The sequence below is a fragment of the Ixodes scapularis genome, unplaced genomic scaffold (assembly GCF_016920785.2).
Source record: "Ixodes scapularis isolate PalLabHiFi unplaced genomic scaffold, ASM1692078v2 PGA_scaffold8__174_contigs__length_109621045, whole genome shotgun sequence".
Taxonomy (NCBI): Eukaryota; Metazoa; Arthropoda; class Arachnida; order Ixodida; family Ixodidae; genus Ixodes; species Ixodes scapularis.
The window spans coordinates 10,571,979-10,599,685 of NW_024609883.1; the positions used below are offsets into that span (position 1 = coordinate 10,571,979).

The following is a 27,707-nucleotide window of genomic DNA, read 5'->3' on the forward strand; positions in this document are numbered from 1 at the left end:
ACAGGCGATCACCAACTAATCAGCAACTATCGTCACATCTCGCTCACCCGTGTTTCATGCAAACTCTTGGAGCATACTGTGTATTCTAACATAATGAGCTTTCTAGACTTCCATAACCTCCTTTTCAAGCACCAGCACAGATTTCACAAGTCGTACTCATGTGAAACTCAGCTAACAGCATTTCTGACGTTTACTCGAATTTAAATTCCAATGTTCAAGCTGACGCCATGTTCATTGACTTCTCCAAAGCATTCGACAAGGTCCCTCATCAACGTCTTTTAATGAAACTAAGAGATATTAATCTTCACCCCTCTGTAGTCAACTGGATTTCTGAATTCCTCACTAATCGCACTCAGTACACTTCTATTAACAATGTAAAATCTACCATAAACAGAGTAACGTCTGGCGTCCCTCAGGGAAGCGTTCTTGGCCCCTTTCTTTTTTTAGGATCTCCATGATGGCATCACTTCTGAAGTATGTTTGTTCGCTGATGACTGTGTCATCTATAGACCAATTCATTCACGCCACGATCAACTAATCTTGCAGAACGATCTCCAACTTATAATTCAGTGGTGTCATAAATGGCAAATGGCTTTAAACTATAACAAATGTAAATCGCTATCTTTTTCCTGCAGTTCACGTGTTCTATCCTCTTACCACCTTTCTAGCATCCCAGTAACTGCTTATTCATGGTATAAATATCTAGGAATTCATCTGATATCTGACCTGTCATGGACCACTCACATAACATCTGTCATCGCCGATGTTAACCACGCTGTCTTCGCCGTAACCTCAGACAAGCTACATCTCCAGTGAAACAGCCAGCTTATACTACCTTGGTCGTAACTAAACTAGAATTCGCTTCCATATGGTCACCGCGTCAGGCATAACTAGCTAACAACCTGGAATCCGTTCAAAGCAGAGCCCTTCGTTTTATTTAATCCAACTATTCCCCTTATGCTAGCATATCAGGATTTCGCCAATCAGCTAACCTTGACACACTTTCTCACTGCCGAAGGGTGTCTCGTCTTTCTCTTCTTTATCGGATCTTTTAATACAACAGTCATCTCAAAGTTTGTTATCACCTCCTTACCGCATTTTCCCTCGTCTCAACCATTCTTGTAAACTCTATCCAATTTCATTGTCAACCGTCATTCACCAAATGTCTACTTTACTATTGGCCATTGACGACTGGAACTCACTGCCTGACATAATTGTTTCCTTATCTGCCACTAAGAAATTTTCTGCAGCCATTAGCTTATTTTTCTAACCTATAACTAGATTGCAGCGTGTTTTTGTTGATAAATAGTTGGGTTATTTGTTTGTTTCTTGGAGTGTTCACTCCCTTGTATAATGCCCCCTGGGCCTTCAAGGAATAATAAATGATGATGATGATGATTAAAGGTGTGCACTGTTTCTTGCAGTGCGACCCCAACATGAATGTTTACTCGGTGTGGATCAACAACCTGAACCGCCAGATGCCACGGCTGGCCTTCTTCGCCAGCAAGGATATCTGCTCTCAGGAGGAGCTCACCTTTGACTACAAGATGAGTAGTAAGTGCTGTGGCTTTTCTGGATAACGTGTAAATTTAATGGTGCCATCTGTCAGGCTGCCTGGGCCCACTTCCGGTCTACACGGTTCATAAATTTTTCATGCATCATTCTTACATTATGGGCATGAAATGGTTGTAGCATTGTTATAAAGGAGTATGTCTCCAAGGTAGCCCATACATTTGATCTCGCACAAACGGCAGACTGGCAACCTAGTCTAAGACCGCAAATGTTAGCGGGCTATTTCAACGCAAGCAAAAAAAGCAGTTTAATTTTATTTCATTTATTTTCCCTCGGTGCCCAAAGGCATTACAGGGAGGAGTGGGCACTGTGACATAAGCAAAAAACACTATTTAAGAAATCAGTAATTAGAATTTCAATATCTCTTACGTAAGTAATTCCAGGGGCGGGACAGCTGTGCCAATTGCGCTATTTTGATATATTCACACTTTCCGGTGCCTAGTGGCACCAAAAGCGTGAAACTGATCGAAATCGCGCCACGCTGTGCCAAAGATCATGGTGACGCTAGATTTAGTGGACGAGAAAGTTCAGTTGGCAACCTTGGCTATTCCATTGCCAGGTGGTGCAAGCTACCACTTGATTTTTGGGTCAGTCGTATGTGTTCATTCATCCATTCATCCTAACCATCGTACCGTTACAATGTACATGCTATGAAGTATGATGTGGCACATGTGGCATTGATTTCTCTGAGTCATGCCACTTAATTTTTAATTGAAACTTGTTTTTAAAATATGTCTTTCTTTGTAGTTTTGTTTAACCCGAGACTGGGGTATTTCGGAAAAGGGACGAGAAGAAAAGAGGCCACAAGGAGGCGACGTCTCAATTATTTTGAGACGTCGCCTCCTTGTGGCCTCTTTTCTTCTCGTCCCTTTTCCGAAATACCCCAGTCTCGGGTTAAACAAAACTATGGTTAACTTCCACCAGCTCGCCTGCACCCTTACAATTTTTTCTTTCTTTGTGCAGTTTCAGATATTTCACAGTAAAGTTCTATTCAATACTTTCCAACACCTGTAGTTGGTGTTGTGCAAATAATTGAAATTTGAATAATACACTATTCAATATTCGCTTTGAAATTAACTGCAAAATTTATATATTTCGAAGTGTTGATCATGGGAGGGGTTAGCCCCGTTGAATGTGTTTCTTACTGAGCTTGGGTGCACAGCGGAGAAGCAACACTCGTGAAAGCGAGCTCCACTTGTGTTGCTCTTCTTCGGTGCAGCCATGTTCAATAAGAAGCATACTCAATAAGATAACCCACCACGATCAACGCTTGGAAAAGTATGAATATTGCAATGCGTGCTTAGAGAAAAGCACACTTTCAAAGCGAAATGGTGCACATGCATGCCTGGTGTATAAAAAAGAAGTTGCAACTTTGTTAATGCTTACATCTAATTTACAGTAAAAGTTTCTAAATGAAACTGTGACTGTTATGCTAGGGTATATGTTAGGCAGAGATGGCCTAACAGCCTGCGTTCATCGTGATTCTTTTTTTCTTTAATTAGAGATTGAAGAAAAATAATTTGCATATAGCAAGGTGTGTAAATCCACTCAATTAGATATGATTAAACATCTCTATAGGTTTTATTTTATCTTCACAAGGCATTAGACTTTCTGATCTCATAGTCCATAAATATACCGTAATATCCCGAGTCATCGCCCATCCCCGAGCCATCGCCCACCCCATTTTTTGGGCCAATATCGATTTCCGAAAATACACCGAGTCATCGCCCACCCCTTCAAATACCCCAGCGCGGACTCTAAGATCCGCGAACTCATCCTACCCGAATGACGCGGCCGCGGGCCTTACAGTTCGAGGACGTCCGTGACAAAGTAAAACAAAGGAGGGAAAGACACTTCTTTTTGTTTACCTCCTCGAGCGACCCCAAAGTCATTCGGGCGAAAAGAAAACGATGGAGATAACAAAATAAGAGTTTGTTAATGTAACCGCGGAGTGTTAGGTCAAAGTCTGTCTCCGCGGAAGTAAGGTCACCGCGAACCTGCTCCTTCTTCCCGCCCGTCGTGACCGCGGTTGTGCAATATTTTAGGCAAAGCCAACGCGTAAATAAAGCTTTGCTGGAACGCCCTACACAGGCGTTTGCAGAGCGCCCCAACCGTGCATTGATAGCCCGCCGTGCACGGACGCACGTATGTACGCACCAAACAAGAAAGTTGCACAAGAGCTTGCAATTGACAAGGCGCCCGACTTGGCCCGACGCCAAAGTATTTGCCAACGCGACCGCCGGCTTTCCCGCTTTCCCAGCATTGCTCTTGGTCGCTTCTTTGGTCCGCTCGCTCGCTCGCTCGTTCGTTGCGCCTGGTCGGTTTTTTCTATTTTCTTGTAGACTTTTCTTTCTTTTTTTTTTTTTTTTACTAACTAGGAGAACATAGTGGTGACATTCTTTCACGGAACAAACGTTCGCGCTATATGCAGATCGGCGGTGTTTCTAGCGCGTATGCAAGCAACGGACTTCGCTATAGTAAAATATTCTTTCGTGAGCATTTGTTTCTATAAAACAATGAAACTAAATCGAGTTTTGAGTTTGATGTATCTCTTGTGCATCAGCGCTAGATACGCAGAAAAAAATAAGCGGTTTTTTCCGCTTTTTTTCAAGTGTTTGTGCTCACCCACCGAGACATGGCCCACCCCACTTTTTTAATGAATTTCAGGTGGTAGGGGGGTGGGCGATGACTCGGGATATTACGGTAGTTAGATTAAAATTAGCTTAGAAATGGATAAGTGGAAGCATTAAAACAACCTTCACGAGTTACACTGATTTTTTGTTTAAGGGGGGACACTACCCAAAACAGTAAATTTTTGAACCACTTGTCGGATTTAAATTATATTTGCACTGCTTGTTTCTGTTGATGTTGAGAACATTTCTGCCAATTTTTGTTAACCTGGGTGAAGTACGAAAAAAATTGCGAACGTTCAAAGACAAAAGTGGGCGTGTCTGCTTAGGAAAACTATCGTTTTGAAATTACTTATAAATTTGTTGTTTTCATGTGTTACATTGCATTAGGACAGTTCAGAGCAGATAACTGTGGAGCTATATTTCTATGTTATACCATCTTTCATGACAAAGAAGCCACATAAACACAAATACAGTTTTTTAGATTTCCATCCTTTGTCCAAACTTTTAGTTCTTGAGCATGAAAAATGACAAAAATAAAAAATACAAGCTCATAGTTATCTTCCCCTTAAAATTTCACCCCAGAAAAACTCATAAAAATGAATCCAAGTTGCGTAATAACAAAACGATAGTTTTCCTAAAGTGAAATTTATGCCAAAAAGTGGAATGGAGAAAAATGCGTTCAAAGTGCTCCAACCTCTACCTTTTCTTTAGCATCGGAGGACCGAAAATAATTTATAAAAAATTAACTATGCAGTGTAAACTAATGAAACTTTCTGGGAATACTCTCTAGATGTTGGTGGATGTAAATATGACATTTTTCAAAATCAACTTTTTTTTGCAGAAATTGTTTTTTCTGGGTAGTGTCCCCCCTTAAAGGAGGTGTGCAACAATTTCAGGGCTTTGCTTAAGTAATTGTGGAAGTTGAAGCCTGACACTTTTGCAGTGAACTACAGAAAACAGGCTTTGTGTGGATACCCTAGTTTTTATTTAGAAAAATGAAAAAGATCTAGGGTTTTGCCACCTCTCAACTCGTACATCGTCTTCCGGGTCACGTGCGCAGTGATGTTGATGGGGTACGCGTGGGGCTCCGGTAAAGTTCTCTCTCTAGAGCCGTCAGTGAGCAGCGAGGACTCATTCGCTCGCAACCGCGTGACCACGTGCTGGCGGGCACAGCGCGAACAATATGTTGAAAGGAGGAAAGTCTCATCCGGGTCCGGCCATACCCGTCCGGCCCTGTCCCCCTCCCCCTCTGTCTTCTGGCGGCTGTTCGCGGTAGCAGATAGACTGACCGTTTTGTGGATCTAGGATAGATGGCGCCACTAAAACTCCATATAATAAAAGTTTTGTCGATGATACCCAGTTTTTTTATGCATTTATATTTATGTTGGAACGGCAAGATTTATAGAAAAGTTACTTTTTATCGAGCAGGTATTCGCACAATTAGCTCTGTCTACAAGACCCCCATTGACATCATGCCGCATGTTTCTCGTGGTCGCTGCTCGCGGCTGCAGATCGGGAAATACAGTCAAACTTCGATGTAACGAAGTCAGTAAGATTCGGAATTTACATCATTACATTGAAATTTGGCTACATAGAAATTCGAGGCTAATGTTAAAGAAAGTTTCCACAAATATTTCTCGTGTGCACAAAACTCACCAAGGACGCCTCTATTTCGGTTGAAAGTAGTCCGTCACCTTTTTATGGGCCACTCTTGGTATTATTATTGGCATCACACGACGTTTGCATTGCCAGACGACCTGCATCGTGCCTTCGTCTTGCTGTGTGATTGCGAACCGCCTCAAGACATCGATCGCGTCCACCACTTCACGGTTACTGGGCATATTGCAGGTGTCTTGCTCATCAGGCTCGATCTCGTCCCCGTCTTGCGAGTTCCCACGAACATCGCTAGCTATTGCCTAGTCAGTCACCTCCTCCGTCGCAATGACAGTAGAGTCGGCATATAAAAAGTCGTCGAGGTCGACGTTGTCAGGGGTGGCTCCATCACCCAGGACAATGAGAAACGCATGCTTTTAGTTAGGCCTCGAAACGAACTACGCAGCTCGAACGAAGCCGATGGACGAAACGGCAGCGGCTCCAGTGTCCTCTAGTAGCCGTTCTGTACACCACACTTGCCAGATTCGGCCCGTTTCACCCTTTGCACTTTATCGGGGGCCCATTTCAGCGCATCTCCTTCCCAAAATCTCCTTTGGGACCCAAAAGTTTGTGACAAACGAGTTGTATACTTCAAGCGCAGTAACTTACGAGTTTTATACTTTGAGCGCAGTAACTAAACGGCACATAGCGTACAGGAGCGCGACACACCGAGGTTGCGTTCTAAACCTAGTTGGATGGATGCGAGTTACCGAAGCGGATTATGTCACGTGACAACAAAAATAGAGAAACGTGGACGCGGGTAGGTTTTTGATAACCACTTTTACCCTATAGTTAGAGTGAGTTTTGGAACACGGCCAGAAACTACCGACGAGCCACACGAGCTCCTTCCGACCGTGGATACGGGTGGCAGAAGCCGAAAATATTTCGAAGATAAATAATTATGTCCGTGTGGAGCGGCAGAGTCAAAGGTAAAGGAGACGGCGACGTTATGAAGTTTCTACGAACGTTTTATTATTCCTGAAAGATTTGAGGACTCGCTTCGTGCAAATATGTGGAAGGTTACCTTGGCCGATCTCTTTATTGACCTGTTCTGATTTAAATTAAAGACAACACTCTTGAACCCACTCGTCAACGCAGGAAAACCTCAAATTTGTCAGAAATTACCTGGTTCCATCAGTTCCGCCGCACAGCGAGACGGAAGCTACGCCAATACCGGCACACAGTCGTTCGATATGTCAGGTCAATTCGTTTTTAGGCGGTATGCATGAACAAACCTTTCCCGCAACGCTAACTGGTGTTTCGGCTTTCCAGTCTAAGTTTCTTTATTCGCTGCGGCTGGGCTAAGCATTCTAAGCAGGGCAGTGGTCTGAATGTCTTTTCATCACAACTTTTGTGTCGCCGAGCTATCGGCACGCTCATTCGACAGATAAATTCGTTGTCAGGCAAGACGCACAACCAAACGTTTTCCTTGACGCTCACTGATGTTTCAGCTTTCAAATCAAAGTATTTTTATTCACTGGGCCAAGTATTATAAAAAAGACAGAGCGGTTTGAATGTCTCCTCATCTCGACAACTTCTCTGTCGCTGTGCTATCGGTACGCTACTGTTTGATAGATGAATTTCCTTTTCAGGCGAAATGCACGAACAAACCTTCTTCGGAACGCTAATTGCTGTCTTGACTTTCAAATCACATTGTTTTTACCTGCTGGATTAAACACTAATCAACTGAAAGGGGCAGCGGTCTGGCTACGCCTTTCGTCTCGACGATCTCAACAGCAGCGCAGCCATCTTGTTTGTTTACGTGACGTCACGGAGCGTGAAGAAGTCACTCGCGCTCCGAGAAGTTCTGGGTGCACGAGGAGCGCGCTCGAGTGTCAGTCTTCGCTGGCACTCCTCTTCGTTTAGTGGAAGGAGCGCCAAACTCTCATGCTCCGGAGCACGGACTTAACGCGCCCATTGAAATTTCGGCAAACGGGACTATGTACATAGAGGTCAAAAATACTTTGCGTGCATACACTTGCGGTTAGAAAAAGTTATGTACTTCGTTGCATAGAAGTTTGTTACATCGAGGTCTGACTGTATTCCAATTTTTGCCTTGCGATTACGTGGCAGAATTGCAGCATTTCGAAGGAAGATGTGTTTTCTGTCATTTGTGACAAGGTGAACAATGTCAAATGTAGAGGATGCCAATTCTTTCAACGTTAAAATCGTTGCACAGCTCCTTTAAGCGTGGTGCAACATTAATGAAAAGCTTGAAGAAACTATTTGATATTTTCTTCAAAAATATTTGGCAAAAGCCCCTATTCGCTTTGAACTCAAAATTCCGTATTCTTACAGCTAGCTCCAGTTACTACTGGCTAAGATGCTTTCTTAAAATAATGTCACAGTTACTACTAAGGTGCTCTAAAATGCTGATATTTTTTCCTTAGTGCTCCAAAGTGCCGATTTGTCTGCTCTTAAGTTACTTCAAAAGGCAGGTTTTTCTGCTCCAAAGCTGCTTCAGAATGCAGATTTTTCTGCTCTAAAAATTCCTCAAAACCAGTTTGACTTGTCCCACCCCTATAATTTTAACTACGACTGCAAGAAGGCGATTCTGATCAATGGAGGTTTGGTGCAAGAATGAGGTATAAAGTAGACATCCTGCAATGTGAGATCCTAACTTTTAGCTGATGGTTGGTGCATTAGGATATGTAAGATGTCTCTGAAAATAGTGCCTGGCAAAGTGTTGGGTTAGAGTGATAAATCTTGGTGAATCAAACAGGCGAGATATTTTTGAGCGAAGCTAGAGATAAGGCAAGAATATGGATCCTTTCATAGAGGTAATGCTAGCTCTCTTATATTTAGGGTTCAAAGTTTTCGGTTTAAACCGATAAAAACCGGTAAAAGTGTGCCGATTTCATTTTTGGAAATTTGTTTTTTACCGAAAAGGGTCAGTTTGTAGGTTCGGCATTTTCATTTGAAACCGATAAAAAACAATAAAAGTATGTCTAATCCTTTTTCTAAAATTCGGTTTTAACCGAAAAATGTCAGTTTTTTTGGGCTGCATTGAGGTGGGAAGGGAGGGAGAGGAGGACAGAGAGAGAGGGCTTTGCAAGGTTCGAAATGCAACAAAAGAGGTCTTGGACTGGCCTTCACGGGACATCTACGTCTTTTCTGTGATTCATGTGTCAAGTTGCCGGTCCTAAAAAAAGTTTGGATGTGGGCTAGTGTGAGGTTTTTCACTTCATGCACTTCAGAGGACATTGAGAAAAGCTGCTAATAGCTTTCTTAACACCCTTTCTCGGACTTCCCTGTGGTTAAAAACATAAATACAATGTATTTTTTGTTTTTTGCCATTCCGTTGGTTTTTGTACGGTCATCAACTCAGACGGTCACGTCATCAGAATGGGAAAGAAAAAGAAGCGCGCTGAAGTTTATGCCCACGAATTCTGCGATTTCGAGGTGTGTCCTGACGGATATTCTTTGAGTGATCACAAATATCACAGCTACAACGATCATCTGATCCGGTGTCCGATGATGTTTCTTTTATATTCACTGAAAAAAAAAGGTAAACTTTTTTGGGAATAAATATACACCGAAAAAAACGAAACTTGAACTTTAAAATAAACACCGAAAAAAATATGCCGAATTTCGAAAAAATAAAAGCCGAAAACACTTGATTCCTACTTATTTATAATCAATCATGGGCATCTGTGTGGTGTCGTGACTGTGACATCACAATGTCAAACAACCCCATTGTGTCTCATGTCACAAAGTTATGGGACATCATGGTCTCACATAACATCATGATGTCAAAATCACGTGACTTCACATCACAGTCATGACACTGACATCATGTGTCACCTGGTGGTTTTGTGATCTCACGTCGCATGATTTGATGTCAAGTTTGGTTGTCATGTAACGTCCCAATATTATGTGACGTCTCAATCAGTCTTCGGTGGTATCGCAATATCGTAACTCGTTTTTAAAGCAGTAGCTTTGTAGGGCCAACCAACCTCGAAGTACCGTAAACACGAAATGCGTAGGTTGGTCAGTCTGTAACTGCCAAACAATGTTGAAAAAAGCGGCACTGCCAAAAAGTGGAAACCGAGGGCACTGCTGACAAAGCTACGGACACAGCACGCAGGAATGCGAGAAGAAGCAGGTGCCATGAGGAAGTGCCCAGAGCAGAGAGGGGTGGAAAGGACAAAAAAAAAGAGGAGCAGAACTGATGATGTAGAAAGTGCTCTTGGAACGAGGAGTTAAAAGGGCAGGAAAGCGCTTCCCCTTTCTTTGTGACCCACAAAGTTCAGCACAAAGGTTTTGTATGTGGCTGGTGCTAAAAAGAAGCGTGTGCAGCGTCACAAAAAGACAGTGCTGTGACGTAATTTGTCCCCATACAAAAACCCTGCACTAGGCACCAACCTCTACTACGAGCACCAGGCACTGAAAGGCACCATCCAAACTAAGAGCACCATCCACCCCGTAAAGCTACAGCTACCCTCAGCCAATTTTTTTTGATAACTTCTATCTGTAACGCATTACCTTTTTAGAACGCAGCTCTTAGGTGCCCGTTTCCGGCTTGAGCAGCGTCGCCGTTGGCATAATTGCACGTTGCATTATGGGACGTTTCCCATAATGACATGACACATGATGTCACTAGGGTCACGAGTGATGTCACAAAAGTCAATCGTGAAGGTCACGACCTTCACTCATGAGGGTCTTTCACGAGGCCTTCACAAGGAACGTCGCAAGTGTCACAAGTGACCTCGGGAGGCAAGACGGAGGGAGGGGGAGGAAGTGTGGGGAAGGAGAAGGAGGGGGAGGAGGAAGGGAGGATAAGGTGAGTAGGATGGAGGTGGGGGAGGAAGAGAGTTTGGGGAAGGAGGAGGAGCACATATTCCTCTTTATACTCTCCACTCTTTCTCAAGAGCTGCGCTCTAATTTGGCATTACAGAAAATTATAGACTTCTCATTTTTTTAAAAGTAACTGTAACGATAGCTTCATGCTTTTTTTTAAGTAACTAAAAATAAACGACAAAGATACAGTCACTTGTTGGAAACATGGGCCATACTTTTCTAAAATTACAGTGGGCTCAATCCTACCAAAAATATTAGCCTGATAGCAGAATAAAAAAATTAAACATGAAATAAAAAACTTTATTTTTATTGTAAAGCGTTGGCACAGTTGGTAAACATTTTTCTACTTTTTAATGCAAAAGCATTAACTGTTTCATGGAGCGAGCCGACGTCATCAGCTTTGAAATTATCCAAAATGGTACGTTAATGAAACCATGCGCAAAGCTAGCCAATGGCACCTTTTATACTTCGGTCCCATTGGCTGGTGCCCGTCGACGAGGCTCCCATTGGCCGCTGCGCGTCAGTTTGTGTGGTGTCATCCTCAATGTTTTATCACACTGTTGTGTTATCACTGACCACCGCATTCACTTGCCTTTTATCGGTTGCACGGCGTGTGGCAATATGTACTGCGCATGGTATAAACCAAGGGGTTTGTCGTGCTGGAAACTACATTGCTGTCTGTTCCTTCCTCACACCGCAAGGCACACGACAGTTTGAACGATCGCTTACCCAATGGCGCAGCGTGTCCGCAATGCAGTGGTTCCACCGTTCCATGCCCTAGGTCAGCGCATTGTAAGCCGCAGATTAAAGAAGGGAGCGAAGAGCGGCGTGCGTGCTTTCGCACTCACAACTCATAAGAAGTGCTTAGGTATATCTCGAGCCTTTTTATCGCCAGTGTAAAGGTATTTCTTTTGCCAAACTTTTGCATGTGACTCTCTTGCTCTGTCTTCGTCATTTTTAACCTCTTCAAACTCCCCCTTCCAAAAATCGACAAAGCTGACTCGCGGGGTGCAGAGATAGCAGTCAACGTCTGACGAAGGGAGGGTGGCCTTTGTTTTCGGTCACGAAGCTACATTTTTGTTTACACTCCAAGCTGCAAAGCACGTGGTTTGAGGCTATTCTGCACGCTTCCTTTGCAAGAGCGAGCCACAGACGATGTTTCTAGAGCAAGTATTCACTCACCTTGAAGCGATGCGTCACGGGAAGGGAAATCGCCTGCCGGCCACCATTGCCATGGTTAAAGCCGCGGTTCGCAGCAGGTGTTGTACAGCTAGCTGCGTTGTGGTGTTCAGAAATAATCAGATTACGAGTATAGTTTACTTAAATAAACATTTATTTCATACCAAACGTCGCACGTGGTCGGCGAAGAACGAAAAAATAAAATATTGGCCGTTCGTCACGGCAAAAACCTTTGTTGAAGCCGCCGGTCGACATAGACAAACGGGAAGCACTCGTTTAGGTTCAGTGTCCCCAAGCGACCAGCTTCTGAAATTGCTGTGCATTATCATTGTTTCTTGCCATGTGGCGGGTTCGAATCCTGGCCGAGGTGCCCGCAATCTGACGGAGGTTTATTGCGGAGAAGACGCCGTGGTAACCGAGCTTTCGGTTGCACGTCAAAAGATCCCCAGGTGGTCGAAATTAATCCTCAGTCATCCGCTGGGGCGTGCCAGATGCCCGTTGTTGGTTTGGCACTTAAAACCCCCAAGTTTGACTTTTGATTTTTATCATTGTTTCTAGCCTTTTATGCCCATAACTCAAAATTTGCCATCGAAGGGAGTGACTACCGTAAAATCCGGTAAGGGTGCCCCCCAAAATGAAGAGATAAATGGGGAAAAACATGGGGTGGGCTATCTTTGGAGATACCACATGAAAACTTTATCCAAAATTAATGATAAGCACCGGGGCACCCGCTACAAACCACGTGATGTGGGAACTGATACCGCAGATCGCGCACATGGCGAATTCGCGTTTCACAATGCGATAAACACACGGGAATTCGCTGCAAACTCCTTTGGCACGAGAAAGGATGCCACAAGTGGCGACGCAGCAGATTTGCGTTTCACGATGCGAAGGACTCACGGAAACCCGCCGAGAGCTCGCATCTCACGGGGACGGATTCCACAGATCGCGGATGCAGCAGATTCAAGTTTCATGGTGCAATAAAGATGCGGGAACCCGCTACAATCTTGCCTGTCACGGAAACCGATATCGCACGTGCAGATCGCAGACAAAAACACAGGAATGCGCTGCAAAGTCGCATGTCACAGAAACAAATACCGCAGATCGCGGTCGCAACAGAATCACATTTTACGGTGCAATATACACGCGGGAACAACTTGTGCATGTTACTTACAGCTAAAAATGGATATCGTGCGCGCAGATCGCGGACAAAAACGCAGGAATCTGCTGCGAACTTGGGAGCGGATACCGCAAATCGCAAACACAGCAGATTCGCATTTCACGATGCAATATACATGCGGGAACAACTTGCGTGTGCACAGATCGCAGGCAAAAACGCGGGAACCCGCTATGAGCTCGCTTTTCGGACACACCAGTACCGCCTGTAGTATCGGCCAAAGGAAGGCGGCCGAGCAAGCGACCCGATCCAGCCGGTAGCAAACACGCAGTCGTCGTGTTCCGTGGTTTTCTTGCTTCTCGACTCAAGCAGCGCAATCTTTTATTTGCACCATGATGCCAGCGTTTTAGTAAAAAAAAGAAAAACATACAAGAGTTGGCAAGGTTGCCGACGCAATACATCTCTCCCCCTTGCAAAAAGTTAACTTCAATGCAACATCTAACTTCTACGCAATGTTAACTTCAATCAAAAGAATGTCTATTTCTTGGCGTAGTCTTGAAGCCATGCTGATTGTCGCCGCTCTCGAGTCGACTTCCTCAGTAGTGGCTGGCTTTGATTTTCCCCTAGCACTTGCTCCTCTACAGGCTCTCTTCCGCCATCCAGGGGTGTCTTAAGCTGCTCCACGTCCTCGGCCTCGTCTGAAACGTCGGAAGCACTAAAATCTCTCGATACGCTTGTCGAGGGAGATGATATGTGCTTGACTGGACTCTGCATATTACCTGCAGGCATCTGCGGTACACTTGACAACTTTGAAGCGTTCCACGTCTGGTGATCTTCAAGAATAAAAGAACTTGGACCCTTCTGTCCCACAATTTTTTGTGACTTACTGTAGGACAGGTCACATTTCTTGGTGATAGTGGGTTTCTTCACCCTCACGGAGCCGCCTGGTTGAAACTTTGGAGTCTTCGCACCTCTCTTTCCGTCCGTATATTTCTTGCTGTATTTCTGCTTAGTCTTCACTTGCTCCCGTAGCTTGACCATCTCTGAACTGCGGTCACCAAAGAATCTTGGGCTAGGCCACCCAATGATGTCCAGCACGGTCCGTGGGGCACGACCGTGCAGCAGTACAGCTGGTGGCATACCTGTTGTTGCCTGGGGGGGTACTGCGATAAACAGCAAGGTACTCCAGTACTGCAGTTTCTAGGGGATGTTGCTCCAATGATGCAAGCTGAACGAAGTCCTTTAGCACCCTATTGAAGTGCTCTATTTGCCCGTTACTCTGGGGGTAGTAAATGGAGGAATGGGAGTGCTTAATCCCTCGCTGTTGAAGGAAATCTTTGAATATAGTAGACGTCAGTTGTGGTCCATGGTTGGTCACAAGTTCGTCGGGATATCCTTCACGGCTGAAGACCGCTGTCAGGAACTTCATCACCATTTCTGATGTCACAGTCGAGACGAAACACACCTCTGGCCACTTTGAATAGAAGTCTATTAATGTTATTGCAAACTTACTACTCTCCTTGGCCCTTCCGAAGGGCCCTACGATATCCAATGCCAGCTTTTGCCAAGCACGTTCAGGCCATGGAATCGGCTGCAGGGGTGCCACTTCAGGTTTGGCAGATTTGTCGGCTGACTGACAAATGGTGCAACATTTAAATTGCTTGCTCCACTTGCTTATCAAGTCCCGGCCACCAATACTGGTTACGGAGTCTGTTTGGTACGAGCAATGCCGGTATGGCCCTCATGCGCAGCTTCCAGTAGCGTGCAGCTCAGTGAGACCGGAATCACCAAGCGCTCGTCCCGCAGCAGGAGATCATCCATGACCACGAGTTCCTCCCGGACATGGTAGAAGGGCAGAAGCTCAGAGCTGAGGTTGCGTTTCGAAGGCCTGTGTGTTTTGACGAAGGACATTACCAGTTGAAGCATGGAATCCGACCTGACCTCTTCCTGTAGTTGCTGTTTCGTCATGCAAGAGGGTGCCAGAGACACAACCTCTTCTTCCTGTTCTTGAAGTCCCGGTAAAGGTAGCTGCGAAAGTGCGTCCGCTACCTTGTTGTCACTCCCGCGATGTTGTCACTCCCGCGACCATCTTGCAATGCGTATCGACCGGCGACCCGTTCCTCTTGACGACAGTAGGGTGACCAGGGCCTGTTGATCTGTACGAAGCTCAAATTTCCGTCCCCACAGGAAGACGTGCCAGTAGTCGCATGCCCAGACGCACGCCAGCGCTTCCTTCTCCCCAACCGAATAATTACGTTCAGCTCGAGTTAGCGTTCGGGATGCGAAGGCAACGGTGCAGAGTTCGCCTTGAAATTTCTGTTGCAACACAGCTTCCAGTCCGTGCTCGGAGGCATCCGTGGTCACTACCACGGGAAGTGAAAAGTCAAACATATGAATGACTCTGCAGGTTGAAAGAAGTAGCTTCATCTGACGAAAGCTCTGTGCCGCCTCTTCATCCCAAGAAAAACCAACACCCTGCCGCAGCAGCTTGCGCAGAGGCTCCACAATGTCCGCATAGTGGGGCAGGAATTAGGCATAATAGCCAACGAGTCCGAAGAATGAACGTTACTCAGAGACATCGTTAGGCCGCGGTGCATTGACGATAGCGTTGACCTTCGACTGGAGAGGTGCAATCCCCTGTGATTGAAGACATGTCCCAGGAACGTAAGCTCTTGGACATTGAAGACGCACTTGTTGTTAAGGTGTAGTCCTGCAGCAGCGATGCAGCTTAGGACCTCTCGAAGATTTTAGGTGTGCTCTACCTCTGACTTCCCGTAGACGATGACATCATCGATGTAGCAGAGTACCCCCTTGCATCCCTTTAGTAGCGCTGTCATCATCTTCTGGAACATACCAGGAGCAGATGCGAGGCCAAAACACACCTTTTGAAAACGAAAGAGACCCTCATAAGTAACAAAGGTCATGAGGTTCCGGCTCTCCGGTGTCAACTCCAGCTGGTGATAGGCTGACGCTAAGTCGATTTTTGAAAAGTGGGTTGCACCAGCCAGCTGGTGCAGGAGTTCCTCCGTGTGAGGTAGAAGGAAGCCATCAACAATGATGGCTTTGTTGGCTTCACGTAAGTCCACACACAGGCAGATGCGGCCGTCTTGCTTGCGAACGATAACAATTGGTGAAATCCATTCGGAAGTGTCCACGCTTTCAATGTTGCCGCATTGCTCGAGACGCCGTAGTTCTGCCGACACTTGCTCTCAAAGAGCTAGCGGAAGTCGGCGCAATTTCGCTGCGACGGGAGGCACGCCAGGCTTGCGCTTGACGTGGTGTGCAAACCCTTTTACGAGTACAACTTCATCCGCGAACAGATGGCCGAATTCTGCACGAAATTTCTTCGGCAGACGCGCGAAAGTGGTACTTGGCTGTACAGACATCTGCAGGCATTGTAGGGTAGACCCGTGAATGCACAAGTCCAGGTTCCGAATTGCGTCCAGTCCGAGCACTGCGGTTCCTCGTCGGACAACGTAAAAAAGCACGCATGTGGACCTCTGCTGATACAGGATGTTCGCGAGGAAACAACCCTTCACTGAAATCTCGCCGCTAGAGTAGTTGAGTAGGGTTACAGACGGTGCGGTCAACGGCATGGTCTTTTGGTAGTGCATCATGTAGATATCTTCCGTGATAATAGATACCGACGATCCTGTATCTACCAAAAACTGAACTTCCACGCCTTCGACTTGAACTTTGACATAAATGCCGCGGCGCTCGTCGCTGCGTGTAGGAGCGTCGTGCACACCTCTCCCTCATCTCGAACTTGCTTGACGCTCTGTTCGTCTTTCGTACGCCGGCACACTGCTTGAAAATGGCCTACCTTTTTGCACTTCGAACAGCGTTTATCTCTGGCCTTGCAACTCGTTGAATTGGCCATATGCTGTGCAGACCCGCAGCGATAGCATTGACGCTCCTTCGCATCTCGCGCCGAAGCAGAGCGTGACGCAGCAGAGTCCCGTGTTCGCGCCGCGTTTGTACTCGTTTTCCGTATCTGCTTCACTCCCTTTGAAGCTGAAAATTCTTGCAAACTTTTCAGCGTTTCTTCGTAGTGGCTCGCTATCGCAATTGCCCTTTCCAAGGTCAGTCCTGCGCCTTCGAACAACAGACGTTCACGTAGCTTGTCCGGCGCTACTCCTGAAACGAGCTGGTCTCGAACCGCAACTTCAGGGGAACCATCCCATTTGCACGTTCTTGCAAGTTCTCGTAAGCAGGAAATGTAGGCTTCAGTAGACTCACCCGGGTTCTGCTGTCGTTTCTTGAACCGGTGACCTCGACGAGGACGTTCGTCGCCGTGGAGAACAGGCGGTCACATGTAGCCAGCGCAACTTGAAACGTATCGTCCGCCGGCGGCAATTTCCCAACAGTGGGCGTCTCCTTCCTGCTGTCTCCAGATGCGGCGACTGCAGTTTGTACAGGCAGTACAGGTGTAGTTCAAGGAGCAGGGGCATTGCTGAACTGGCGTTGCCCTTCCACGCTGAGTGAATGCAGAAGAATGGCTTTACGTCTCTGCGGAGTGAGGTCACTTGCACCCGACGCTTCTAAGTAGGTGAAAAAGAGGCTCTTCCATTGCTTCCATGGAATAGGCGGCTGCCCGGGCATTTGTAGGAACGTCGGAGGTGGCGTAAGTCCCGCATAACTCATTGCTTTTCCTCGTCGCCACTTTGTAGTATCGGCCAAAAGAAGGCGGCCAAGCAAGTGATTCGAGCCAGCCTGTAGCGCACGCAGTCGTCGTATTCTGTGGTTTTCTGCCTGCTCGACTCAAGCAGCGCAATCTTTTATTAGCATCATGGCGTCGGCGTTTCAGCAAAAAAAAAAGAAAACATACAAGAGTTGGCAAGGTTGCTGACGCGATACAACACCGTCGATTGCACCGTTGATGCGCGATTCCTGTCTGACATCGCTTGACGTCCAACGGGAATCGGGGGATGGGCTGTGGTTCTCAATTTTTATGTTACAGATATTTAGCCAGAAAAACGGTATGGGCGATCTCTCGGGGGAGGGCACCCTTATGGGATTTTACGGTACATCTAAATTTCGCAATACTCATGCCTGAAAATTAAGGTGTACTTCGAAAACCCCAGTTGTCCAGTTTTCTTTAAACTGTTAAGGGGACACATACCTGAATTAGAAGTTTGTGAACGGTTAAATAGTCAAATATAGGTTGCACAGTGCATACACATGTATGCAATTAACACTTGATACACATTGTTTTGATTGTATAATCGCAATCGGGAGCAGCTGTCAATGCGAAGGGCTAGTAGCAAATGATTCTATTTGCTTCATGCATTAGATAACCGTTTATTTTGATTTACTCTACCTTTAGAACGTCAATAAGCTGCATCATCTGTTTGCCGACACTCCGTGCAAGCTTGTCCTCCCGTTGCCACTATGAAGATTCTCAAGGGTACACGTCTTTGGAGGGCTGTCCTCGCTCACGCTCACTTAGTTGAGTTCACGGACGTTAGGGTTAAAACTCGCAGAGTGGGTAACATTTTCGTCGAGGTGGGGAGATACACCAGGTGTCGAAAATGCTCTCCCCAATAACGGCTGGTGACTGGCTGATGATGCAGTGGCAATGACGCTGACTTGAGAGAATACCTTGTTTACATTAATTCATGAAGACCTGCAGACGACACATGCCCGCAATCTACCTTCGGGACATGCCCTGTCAGGAAACAGTCCTGCCCCCCGCGACGGGGTCCAACTTCAGTCCCAAAAAGGGGACACACGGACACACATTCCTCCCGCCTGGCAGTGCGGTAAGGCCACACCTGACTTGCACTTCCCCTCCAGAGGCGGTTCTGTTTTCCACCAACTGCCCCCTTCTCCTCGGAGAGGGAGTTTCTCGATAGCACTGAAGGGCAGCAGAAAAATAGACGAATATTGAAAGAAATCCAATGCAAGAAGGTGAACTGCGGGAACACCAGATGACATACACAAAGAATGGCAGTTATAAATGCACCTTTGCACGATTTTATACACTCGCCAAGCACATTCCATAGAATGCGCCCGTGGCCCATGGTCGACTTTTTGTTCTGCATTGCATAGAATGGATTAAAAATAATAACTGGAACGCAGTTTGAGACAAATTCATGCCGTGGTTGTTCATTTCTTTTTTTGACTCTGTTTGACACTTCCCAAATTGTCTGGCTAGCTGATTCCCCTCCCCTTAATGTCATGCAGCTTTTTGTCCATGTCTCCTGTTTCAGACATGAAATGAGTAAAGATTAATATTATTATTATTATCATTATTATTATTATTATTATAATGAACCAGTCTGCATAGAGAAAGAAAGAACACTACAAGTACAAAAAGGCATAGTATCATAGAAATTTATTGTATAAAGGAGATGTTGTCATGATTGACGATCGGCAGGCGTTACCATGGCTGGTAATGAAAGGTGCTTTGACCTAAATAAGTGGAAATAGTGTCACTTCCCACTGTATCCACTGCAAGAGGCCTGGAAGCCATCTTCATCCAAAAGCACCTTGGGGTAAGTTTTTACCCATACTTCTGGACAGTAGCATTAGGCTGCATCGCATTGCTTTTATTTATACATTGTATAAGGAGATGTGCTTACCTTGAAAGTACCAAGTTAAGTAAATGCAGCATGTTCCTTTTATTTTTAAGTAACTGTAACTTGATTATATTGTTGTAAAACTAACCATAACTAATTTACATTGAAAGATTAACTTAACCCGACACTAGTGGCAGTATCACGTGATGCTCGGACGTCAAGGTCATTCAAGTATCACCTTGTCCTGCGTCGGAAGTGTGTAATGTGACGCTTTTCCCATGATGCCCAGACTTAGGCTAGCCAGAATGTATGTTCAGGTTCACCTCTCTGTCCTTCCTCTTGAGGCTAACCTCTCTGCCGTTTCTATAACAGATTTTGGGCTAAAAAGTAGCCAGTTACTTTTTACATTATGTCATAAGCGGCTTCGTAGTGAATACTGCCAAAGACTGTTGTAGTCGCCTACGTATAGGGAACGCTTGCATATTACCCATAAAGACATCACAACTGTCATAGCCACGTGCATTTGGGCAGTGATAGTCGAGTACAATGAACGTCCACAGATGCACCACTCGGCTAATGCAAACACAGGACCCCACTAGCCCGTCTGTGAAGTTGCGCAAAAAGATTTTCCAGTGTGCATACTGCCCGAGGAGAACACAAAATTGTCAGGGAATTTTAGAGCATCTTCGCAAGTCGGGGAAAGCACCATAAAGGTGGCCAAGTTGGGAAAAATGACGAATTAATGAGTCGTAGCGACCCACAATGAAGCAAGACGATGCGTTAGCATGGCATCTGGCGTAGTTGGGCAGTGCCGTTAGGCTGTTGGAGCTGGTGTAACATTGATATAGTGCCAGGCAGCATAAGCTTCCACGCGATTTTTGTGTATTCAAGTTCTCCCGCCCCGGTCATCGCCGAGGAGTTGCGTATACAGTTGAACCTCAATTTAACGAAACCCGATTTTACGAGTTTCCCGATTTAACGAACAAATTCAGATTCCCCGTGCAGCCTATCCCGAAGAATGTCGTTTTTGACTTTATGAAGTTCCCGATTTAACGAAATAATTGGGAGGTCCCGGTGACTTCGCTAAATTGAGGTTCAACTGTATTGGGGTTCCCTCGAGTTGCACCAGAGTGGGACGACGCGTCTGGAGAGCAACGAACCGGGCATGTGTCAGGTTTCATTTTTGCGTGCCTCGCGCGCCTGTGGGCCCTACGTTCCCGCAAGACCGCGCACGTCCCCGCCGAGCTTTGGAGCGACCACCACCATGTAATCTCCGCCAGCCACACAGGCTGGTTTGTATACTCTTAATAAAGTTCAGTTCTTGTGTATCAAGGACACAACAAGTGGCGATGAGGCAAGTGATCCCTAGACTTGCCTTCTATGTATGTAAAGCAACAGAGCGTACTATGTTCCGTTTTGCGCGTGAAGCCCTGTGCCGTGCTCCGAAACCAGAACTCTTAGACGTGGCCACCCTCCATTGTGTTCATCCGCCTTGGACCTGACATGTCTCCCTCGGAAGGATACCCCGACTGTTATGATGGCTCCTTTGGCCCCATATTTCGCCCCGGCTGAATTTTTGCTAGATCAGCCAGCCATTTGGCCAGTGTACCGGGAACTGCTTGAATTTTACTTTCAAGCTCAGAACATTGCAAAAAATAATAGGCGAAAAGCCATCCTCTGCAGTGCCTGCAGAGTGGACACCTACACACTTCTTCGCTCCCTGTTTGCCCCGAAGATGCCGATGTAGGCACCATACGCTGACATTGTAACTAAACTGGATATCCACTTCGTCAGCAAACCCTCTGTCACCTTGGACCACTTTCGATTCAGCAAACAGGATGAGCTCTAAAAGCAGACAGTGCCAGCCTACCTGGCTGCACTTCGGCATCTCGCTCGTCAGTGTGAGTTTGAGGACTGGCTTGATCGTCTGCTGTGCAACCAACTGGTATGCATGCCTTGTGCGACGAGACCCTTGAGTGCCGACTTTTGGCTGAGCCAGAGCTTACACTGACCAAGGCCGTCCAGGTGGCTCGGGCTACTGAGGAAGCAGCTGTCAAGACAAAAGAACTTTGTCGCACCAGGTCAGAGGCTTGCCAAGTGCAAAACCGAGTCGCACAGGCACCGTGTAAAGCCCCCCAGTGGTAGCACTTCCACCAACAGTCGATCTTCTCATGTCCAGTGCTGGAGATGCACGGGCTCAACACAACGCCGCAAGTTGTTCCTATGCCACTGTCGTATGCCACTTCTGCGGCAACAAAGGACACCTGCAGAAGCCCTGCCGTAAAAAAGCGGCAAAAAAAAAAAGAAACCAGGCAAGGCTTCTGAACGACCATCTGACTCCGAACGGCAGCCCAGAGGCCGTAATCACCAGCTGACAGAAGCAACCTGTCTTCCAGATCAGGATGCGTACCACGTTGCGCCATCCATTTGCCATATGGGTCAACCTCTGTAGGAGGTTCTGGTTCTTTAGTAAATGTCGACAAACAGCTCCGTTACTCCCGCTGTCTTCGCAGACATTGCGATCAACAGACATGCCCTGTCCGTGGAGGTGGACTCAGGTTCTGCCTGCACCGTGATCAGCTCAGAGACTTTCTTGTTCTCAACCTCACGACTACTAATCTTCGACCCTCTCCAATCCAGCTACAATCTTACACCCACGAGCGGCTCGATATCATGGGTACACTGGAGGTTAACGTGACTTAGAAGACCCAAGAGGCACGCCTTTCTCTTCTGGTAATGAAAGGAACCAGCACCAGGCTGTTTGGTGGAAACTGGTTTCCTGCGTTGGGAATCAGACTCAGTGTCATGAAGCAGCTCTCTGAAGCTATTTGGCAGCAACTGGTCAGCGTTGCGCTAGCCGAATTTTCAGAGGTCTTCAAGGAAGGACTGGGGAAAAGCAAAGGACTACCGTATTTTCGGTGTATAAGACACTTTTTTTTCCAAAATCTTTGGCAGTGCGTCTCATACACTGGTGCGTCTTATATACTCATTTTTACTTAGAAACTTGCAAAAAGTGGGGGTGTGTCTTATACAATAATGCATCTAATACATAAGAGGCACCTTTTTTCCACAATTTTCAGCGGTGCGTCTTATACAGAGGTGCGTCTTACATAAAAATTTTTCTTAGAAACTTGCAAAAAGTGTGGGGTGCATGTTATACACAGGTGTGTCTGATACACCGAAAAATACAATACCTGTTCGCATCAAAGTCGCTTCTGCGGCTACATTGCGGTTCCTCAGGGCGTGCCAGGTACCTGTTGCTCTACGTCCTCGCGTCAAAGCCGCCATTGACATTCTCATCGAGCAAAGCGTCTACCAGCCAGTGCGAAATTCACGTTGGTCAACCCCGGTCATCCCATTCGTGAAGAAAAACCTCAAGCTTCGACTGTGCGGTGACTACAAGTGCACCATCAACCCAGTGCTCCAATGGCAAACATATTCCTTGCCTACCACAGAGCAGCTCTTTGCTAACCTTGCAGGTTGCAAGGTCTTTTTGCACCTTGACCATGATCAAGCATACCAGCAGCTGACTGTGGACGACGAGACCGCTGACTTGCTGACGGTCAGCACACTATCGCAGACTGTTTCAAGTCACCCGCCTTCATTCGGTGTCACCACAGCTGTTGCCATCTTCCAGCGATACATGGAGGAACTGCTGGCGAGACTCCCAATGGTGCACATCTACCTGGACGACATCATCGTCGGAAGCCAAGCGGAAGTAAAGCACCACCGCAACCTTTTAGCGGTTTTGAACAGAGTCCAAGAAGATGGAGTGCGCTTGAGCAAAGACAAATGCGCCTTCGAAGTGCCTGAAGTCTTCTTCTTGGGCTATTACATAGACAGCCAAGCCATTACCCGACCAAAGAAAAGGTCGAGGCTCTGAATGAACGAGGCCAAGCAGCAGCTTCAGCTCTTCCTCAGGTTGTTGAACTTTTACAACCATATCTTACGTGCAGCAGTGCACACGCTCTAACCCCTGCACCGTCTCCTCGGCAAAGACTCGCCATGAAGATGGGGACCTGATGAAGACCAGGCAATTAAAATGCAAAAAAGCTTCTGGAATCGTCAGCGGTGTTGAGACACTACAACATCCACAAGTCACTCTTTCTCGCATGGGATGCATCGCCATACAGGCTTGTGTTTGTTCTGAGTCATAAAGATCAGCCTGGCCTGGGAGCTCAGTCGCCATGGATCCAGGACGACGACTCCGACCAAGCAGAACTACTCTGAAACAGACGGAGAGGCGTTGGCCGTGGTGTCAGGAGTCAAGAAGTTTCACAGTACCTATATGGGCGACACTTCAAGATATACACAGATCACAAACCCTCACTTGGGCTCCTGCACCACAGCAAACCTATCCCAGCAGTTCTATCGCCACACCTGCTCCGATGGAATCTGCTCCTGAGACAGTACGACTAAGAGCTGGTCTACCGTCCAAGTCGACAGATAGGATATGCCGACTCCTTCAGTGGGTTGCCTCTGCCAACAAACGGCTTTCAGCCCCCACCCCTGGAGGGCGTTCTCCTGCTCGAGGCTGCTCCGGAGGTGCCAATCGACACAGAGCGGATTGCTCGACTAACAAAACAGGATCCGAAGCTTTTCCGTGTCCTCCGATGGATCAAGCATGGATGGCCTCACGAGAAGCCGCCAGAAGGGTTCCAACCGTACTATGTGCACTGCAACGAACTCTTCACATACTGCGACGGCATTCTTCGGGGCAGCCGCGTAGTTGTGCCACCTAGCCTCCGCTCTGAGATCTTTAAAGGAACACTGAAGTCGATTCTGAGATCGTTTTTTTGTGGGGACAACTCAATCTAGACACTCTAAGCCTCACAACAAACCCAAAATCACCATCGTGCGTAGCTTATTTCCTCGTTAAAAGCGTGTCCAAAGATCGGGACACGCCCCTTTTGGGAAGAATTTTCTTCCCCGTGAAGTGGTCGACGAAGGGCGTTTGTCGGCGAGTTGCAAGCGATGGCTTCACCCACAGAGAAAAAGAGGAGTCTTGTCCAAATGTGTACCTATCAGACTTCGAAACGAGCTATAATAAAATTGTTCGAAATTTGCGCATATGTAGGGCTTTCATGCACGTGGACTTTGTAGGCCCCTTCCAAGGAAAGACCTTCCTTTTGGTCACGAACTCGTATTCTAAGTAATTAGAAGTATGAATTGCGAAGTCTACGTCAGCAACAACTGTTGCCCTCGAACTGAGAAGGATGTTTGCCACCCTTGGACACCGCACCGACCGCTTTTCGCCGATCAAGTCGGACAACGTATTTTGTTTTAATCCTTATTTTCAGTTTATTTCTTCTTCTTCCTTCGCTTCTTATTTCTTCTTCTTCCTTCGCTTCTCATTAAACAGTCAGTTGTAAGTCGGCGCTCGTGTTGTCCTGTTCTTTCTGTCCTATGTTCCGCGCTGTTCCATTTAGTCGGACAACGTGCCATCCCGCCCATTTGAAAGAATTTGTTTAATAGGAAGGGGTGTTGTGTATTCAAGTTCTCCCACCCCGGTCCTCACCGACGAGTCGCGTATATTGGGGTTTCTGCAAGTTGCACCGGATGAGACCGTGCATCTGGAGATTTCCAAAAATCTCCAGATGCAATACCTCGGTGCTTTTTTAAATCTCCGATTTCCAAAAAGCACCGAGTCATCGCCCACCCCTTCAAATACCCCAATGCTGACTCCGCGATCCCCGAACCTTCATCCTACCCGAATGACGTGGCCGCGGACCTTACATTCGGAGGACGTTCATGACAAAGTAAAACGAAGGAGAGAAAGACACTTCTCTTTGTTTACGCATCTCCTAAGCAAGCAACCTCGAAGTCGTAGTGTATCCATGCAGAAAAAAATGATGGAGATAACAAAAAAATATTTGTTTTGCTTAAAAAAGTTCCGACAAAAAAAAAAAAGCTTAGAACGATAACCCAAGCAGTAGCCCATTCAGGGATCGCGAGGCAAGTGAACGCCCCATATCCTGGAATTTCCCCGCGGAGTGTAGGGTCAAAGTCTTTCTCCATCGAAGTAAGGTTGCCGCGAACCCGCTTCTTCTCCCGGCACCTCGCAACGGCGATTTTGCAATGTTTAAGACAAAGTCAAAGGGTAAATAAAGCTTTACTGGAACGCAGAACACAGAAGTTTTTAGAGCGTCCCATTTCGAGCTCCAAGTTTGTGTTGCCGTCCACGCCATGCAGCAACGCCGCCTTAATCCGCATTAATAGCACGTCGTGCACGAATGCACGGATGTATGCACCAAACAAGAAAGTTGCGCAAGAGCTTGCAACTGACAAGGCGCCCGACTTGGCCCCATGCCAAAGGATTTGCCAACGCGATCGCCGCCTTTCCCGATTTCCCAGCATCGCTTTTCATCGCTTTGGTCCATTCGCTCGCTCGTTGCGCCTGGTTAGTTCTATTTTCTTGTGGACTTTTCTTTTTTTTTAACTAACGAGGTGTAATGGTGCTTTCACAGAACAAACGTTTGATCGGCTGTGTTCATGGCACATATGCAAGAAAGGAATTTCGCGATAGTAAAACATTCTTCCATGGGCATTTTTTGTATAAAATAATAACACTAAGTTCTGAGTTTAACGTATCTCTTCTGCAGCTGCGCTAGATACTCACAAAAAATGGGCATTTTTTTTTTACTTTTTGTGGTCGCCCACCGAGACGAATCCCGGAGAAAAGCTCACCGGAGAAAAGCTCACCGGAGATAAGCTCACCGGAGAAAAGCTCACCGCAAAACCGGCGGATGCGGAGAAAAGCTCACCGGCCATTGAGCGTATGCGGAAGAAAGCTCACCGATATTTTTTCTTCGTTTTATATGGAGGCTCTGTGATTATGCGTAACATATATCAATTTATTGTAATTAAAATTCGTCAGCTTTGTAAAAAAGAAAATGTCATTTTCTATAATATTTGTTAAACTTTTTGGGTATACTGCTCTCAAATTAATAATTGCGGGCGAGTGTTTTCTGTGGCTTATTTTCTTGGATACAGAAGCCTAACTGGAAGCTTTATAAACTTGAAGAACAGGAAAAAGTTTGAAAACTTAATAATGTCTGTCTAAGACCTAAAAATCAAAACTGTAGATGCCCAAAATTCGAAAGTGCATGCGGAACAACGCTGTGCCTGAAATTCTATTTGAAGCTTTTGTTAACCCTTGAACACAGCATAAAACAGTCAGTAGGATATCGAGGCTTCTTTCTTCCACGGACAAGCACGTTTTTTAGCCGTTCGTGCTGGTGTTTGCACACGTTGCGTTTGTGTAATGGTGCCCTTCTACAGCGAACCACCCATGACCTTCAGAGCTGCACACTGGCACCGTTGTTACTCGTGACCTATATAAAATGTAGTCTTCTGTAAGATAGCGAATAGGGCCAGTTGGTAAGCATTATATATGATGAAAACCGCTCAAACGACGACGACGAAGTGAGGACAACAAACATGACAAGACGAAGCTGTTCTCGAAACTAAAGGTTTGTTAGTCAAATTAACAGAAAGAGGTAGCCGCCACTGATTACATCAACAAACACCTACTTATATATTAGACACCACACAATATTTGGAGCTGAAACGTTTCACACACCGCTATTCATATTAGCTCGCAAAAAACGAACCTCTTTATCTGACAGAGCTACCGACGGGGCACTGTCAGCTGTCAATAAATTGTTGTCTCTTTCACCGGTGTACGATGTTCTGATTATGCGGCTTCATTAATATACAGAATGGGAGATTACTAATTTCCGAGGAATTTGTAAATATGCACAATGAACTTCAAGAATATTACAAAAAGATGATTTATTTTTAATGAAGTGATGAATGCGAATCGTGTTAAATTGCCACGTTTGACGCAGAATCCGCTAAGTTAAAAAGGAAAAAAAAAAAAATTGGTGAGCTTTTCTCCGCATCTGCCGGTTTTGTGGTGAGCTTTTCTCCGGTGAGCTTATCTCCGGTGAGCTTTTCTCCGGTGAGCTTTTCTCCGCCGCCCCACCGAGACATGGCCCACCCCAGTTTTTATGAATTTCAGGCGGCAGGGGGTGGGCGATGACTCGGAATATTACAGTAGTACATTTAGAATGTGTACATTTATTTAGTTACATCAATTCACTCACATATCCAGGCTGTTTACAAGCATGTGTCAAAAATGTTTTTCTGTTTTTTTAAGAATCAATTTTTGTGGCACAGCACAAAGTTTTGTCCATTCTATCTTTTTATTTTTAAATTTAATCTGAAGAC

At 46.1% G+C, this 27,707-nt stretch overlaps 1 protein-coding gene across 4 annotated transcripts in view; it reads left to right on the forward strand.

Annotated features, from left to right (window-relative positions):
- The window catches only part of LOC115322654 (histone-lysine N-methyltransferase SUV39H2), a 193,703-nt gene that overhangs the window by 149,245 nt on the left and 16,751 nt on the right, over positions 1-27,707 (forward strand). For all 4 annotated transcript variants that reach the window (XR_006076672.1, XR_006076671.1, XM_029983005.4 and 1 more), the window contains exon 11: positions 1,425-1,554. Coding sequence is in view for 2 of the 4 variants with exons in the window: in XM_029983005.4 (XP_029838865.2) it covers positions 1,425-1,554 (130 nt within the window). In the remaining 2 variants the exon portion in view is untranslated. The remainder of the gene's footprint in view (positions 1-1,424; positions 1,555-27,707) is intronic.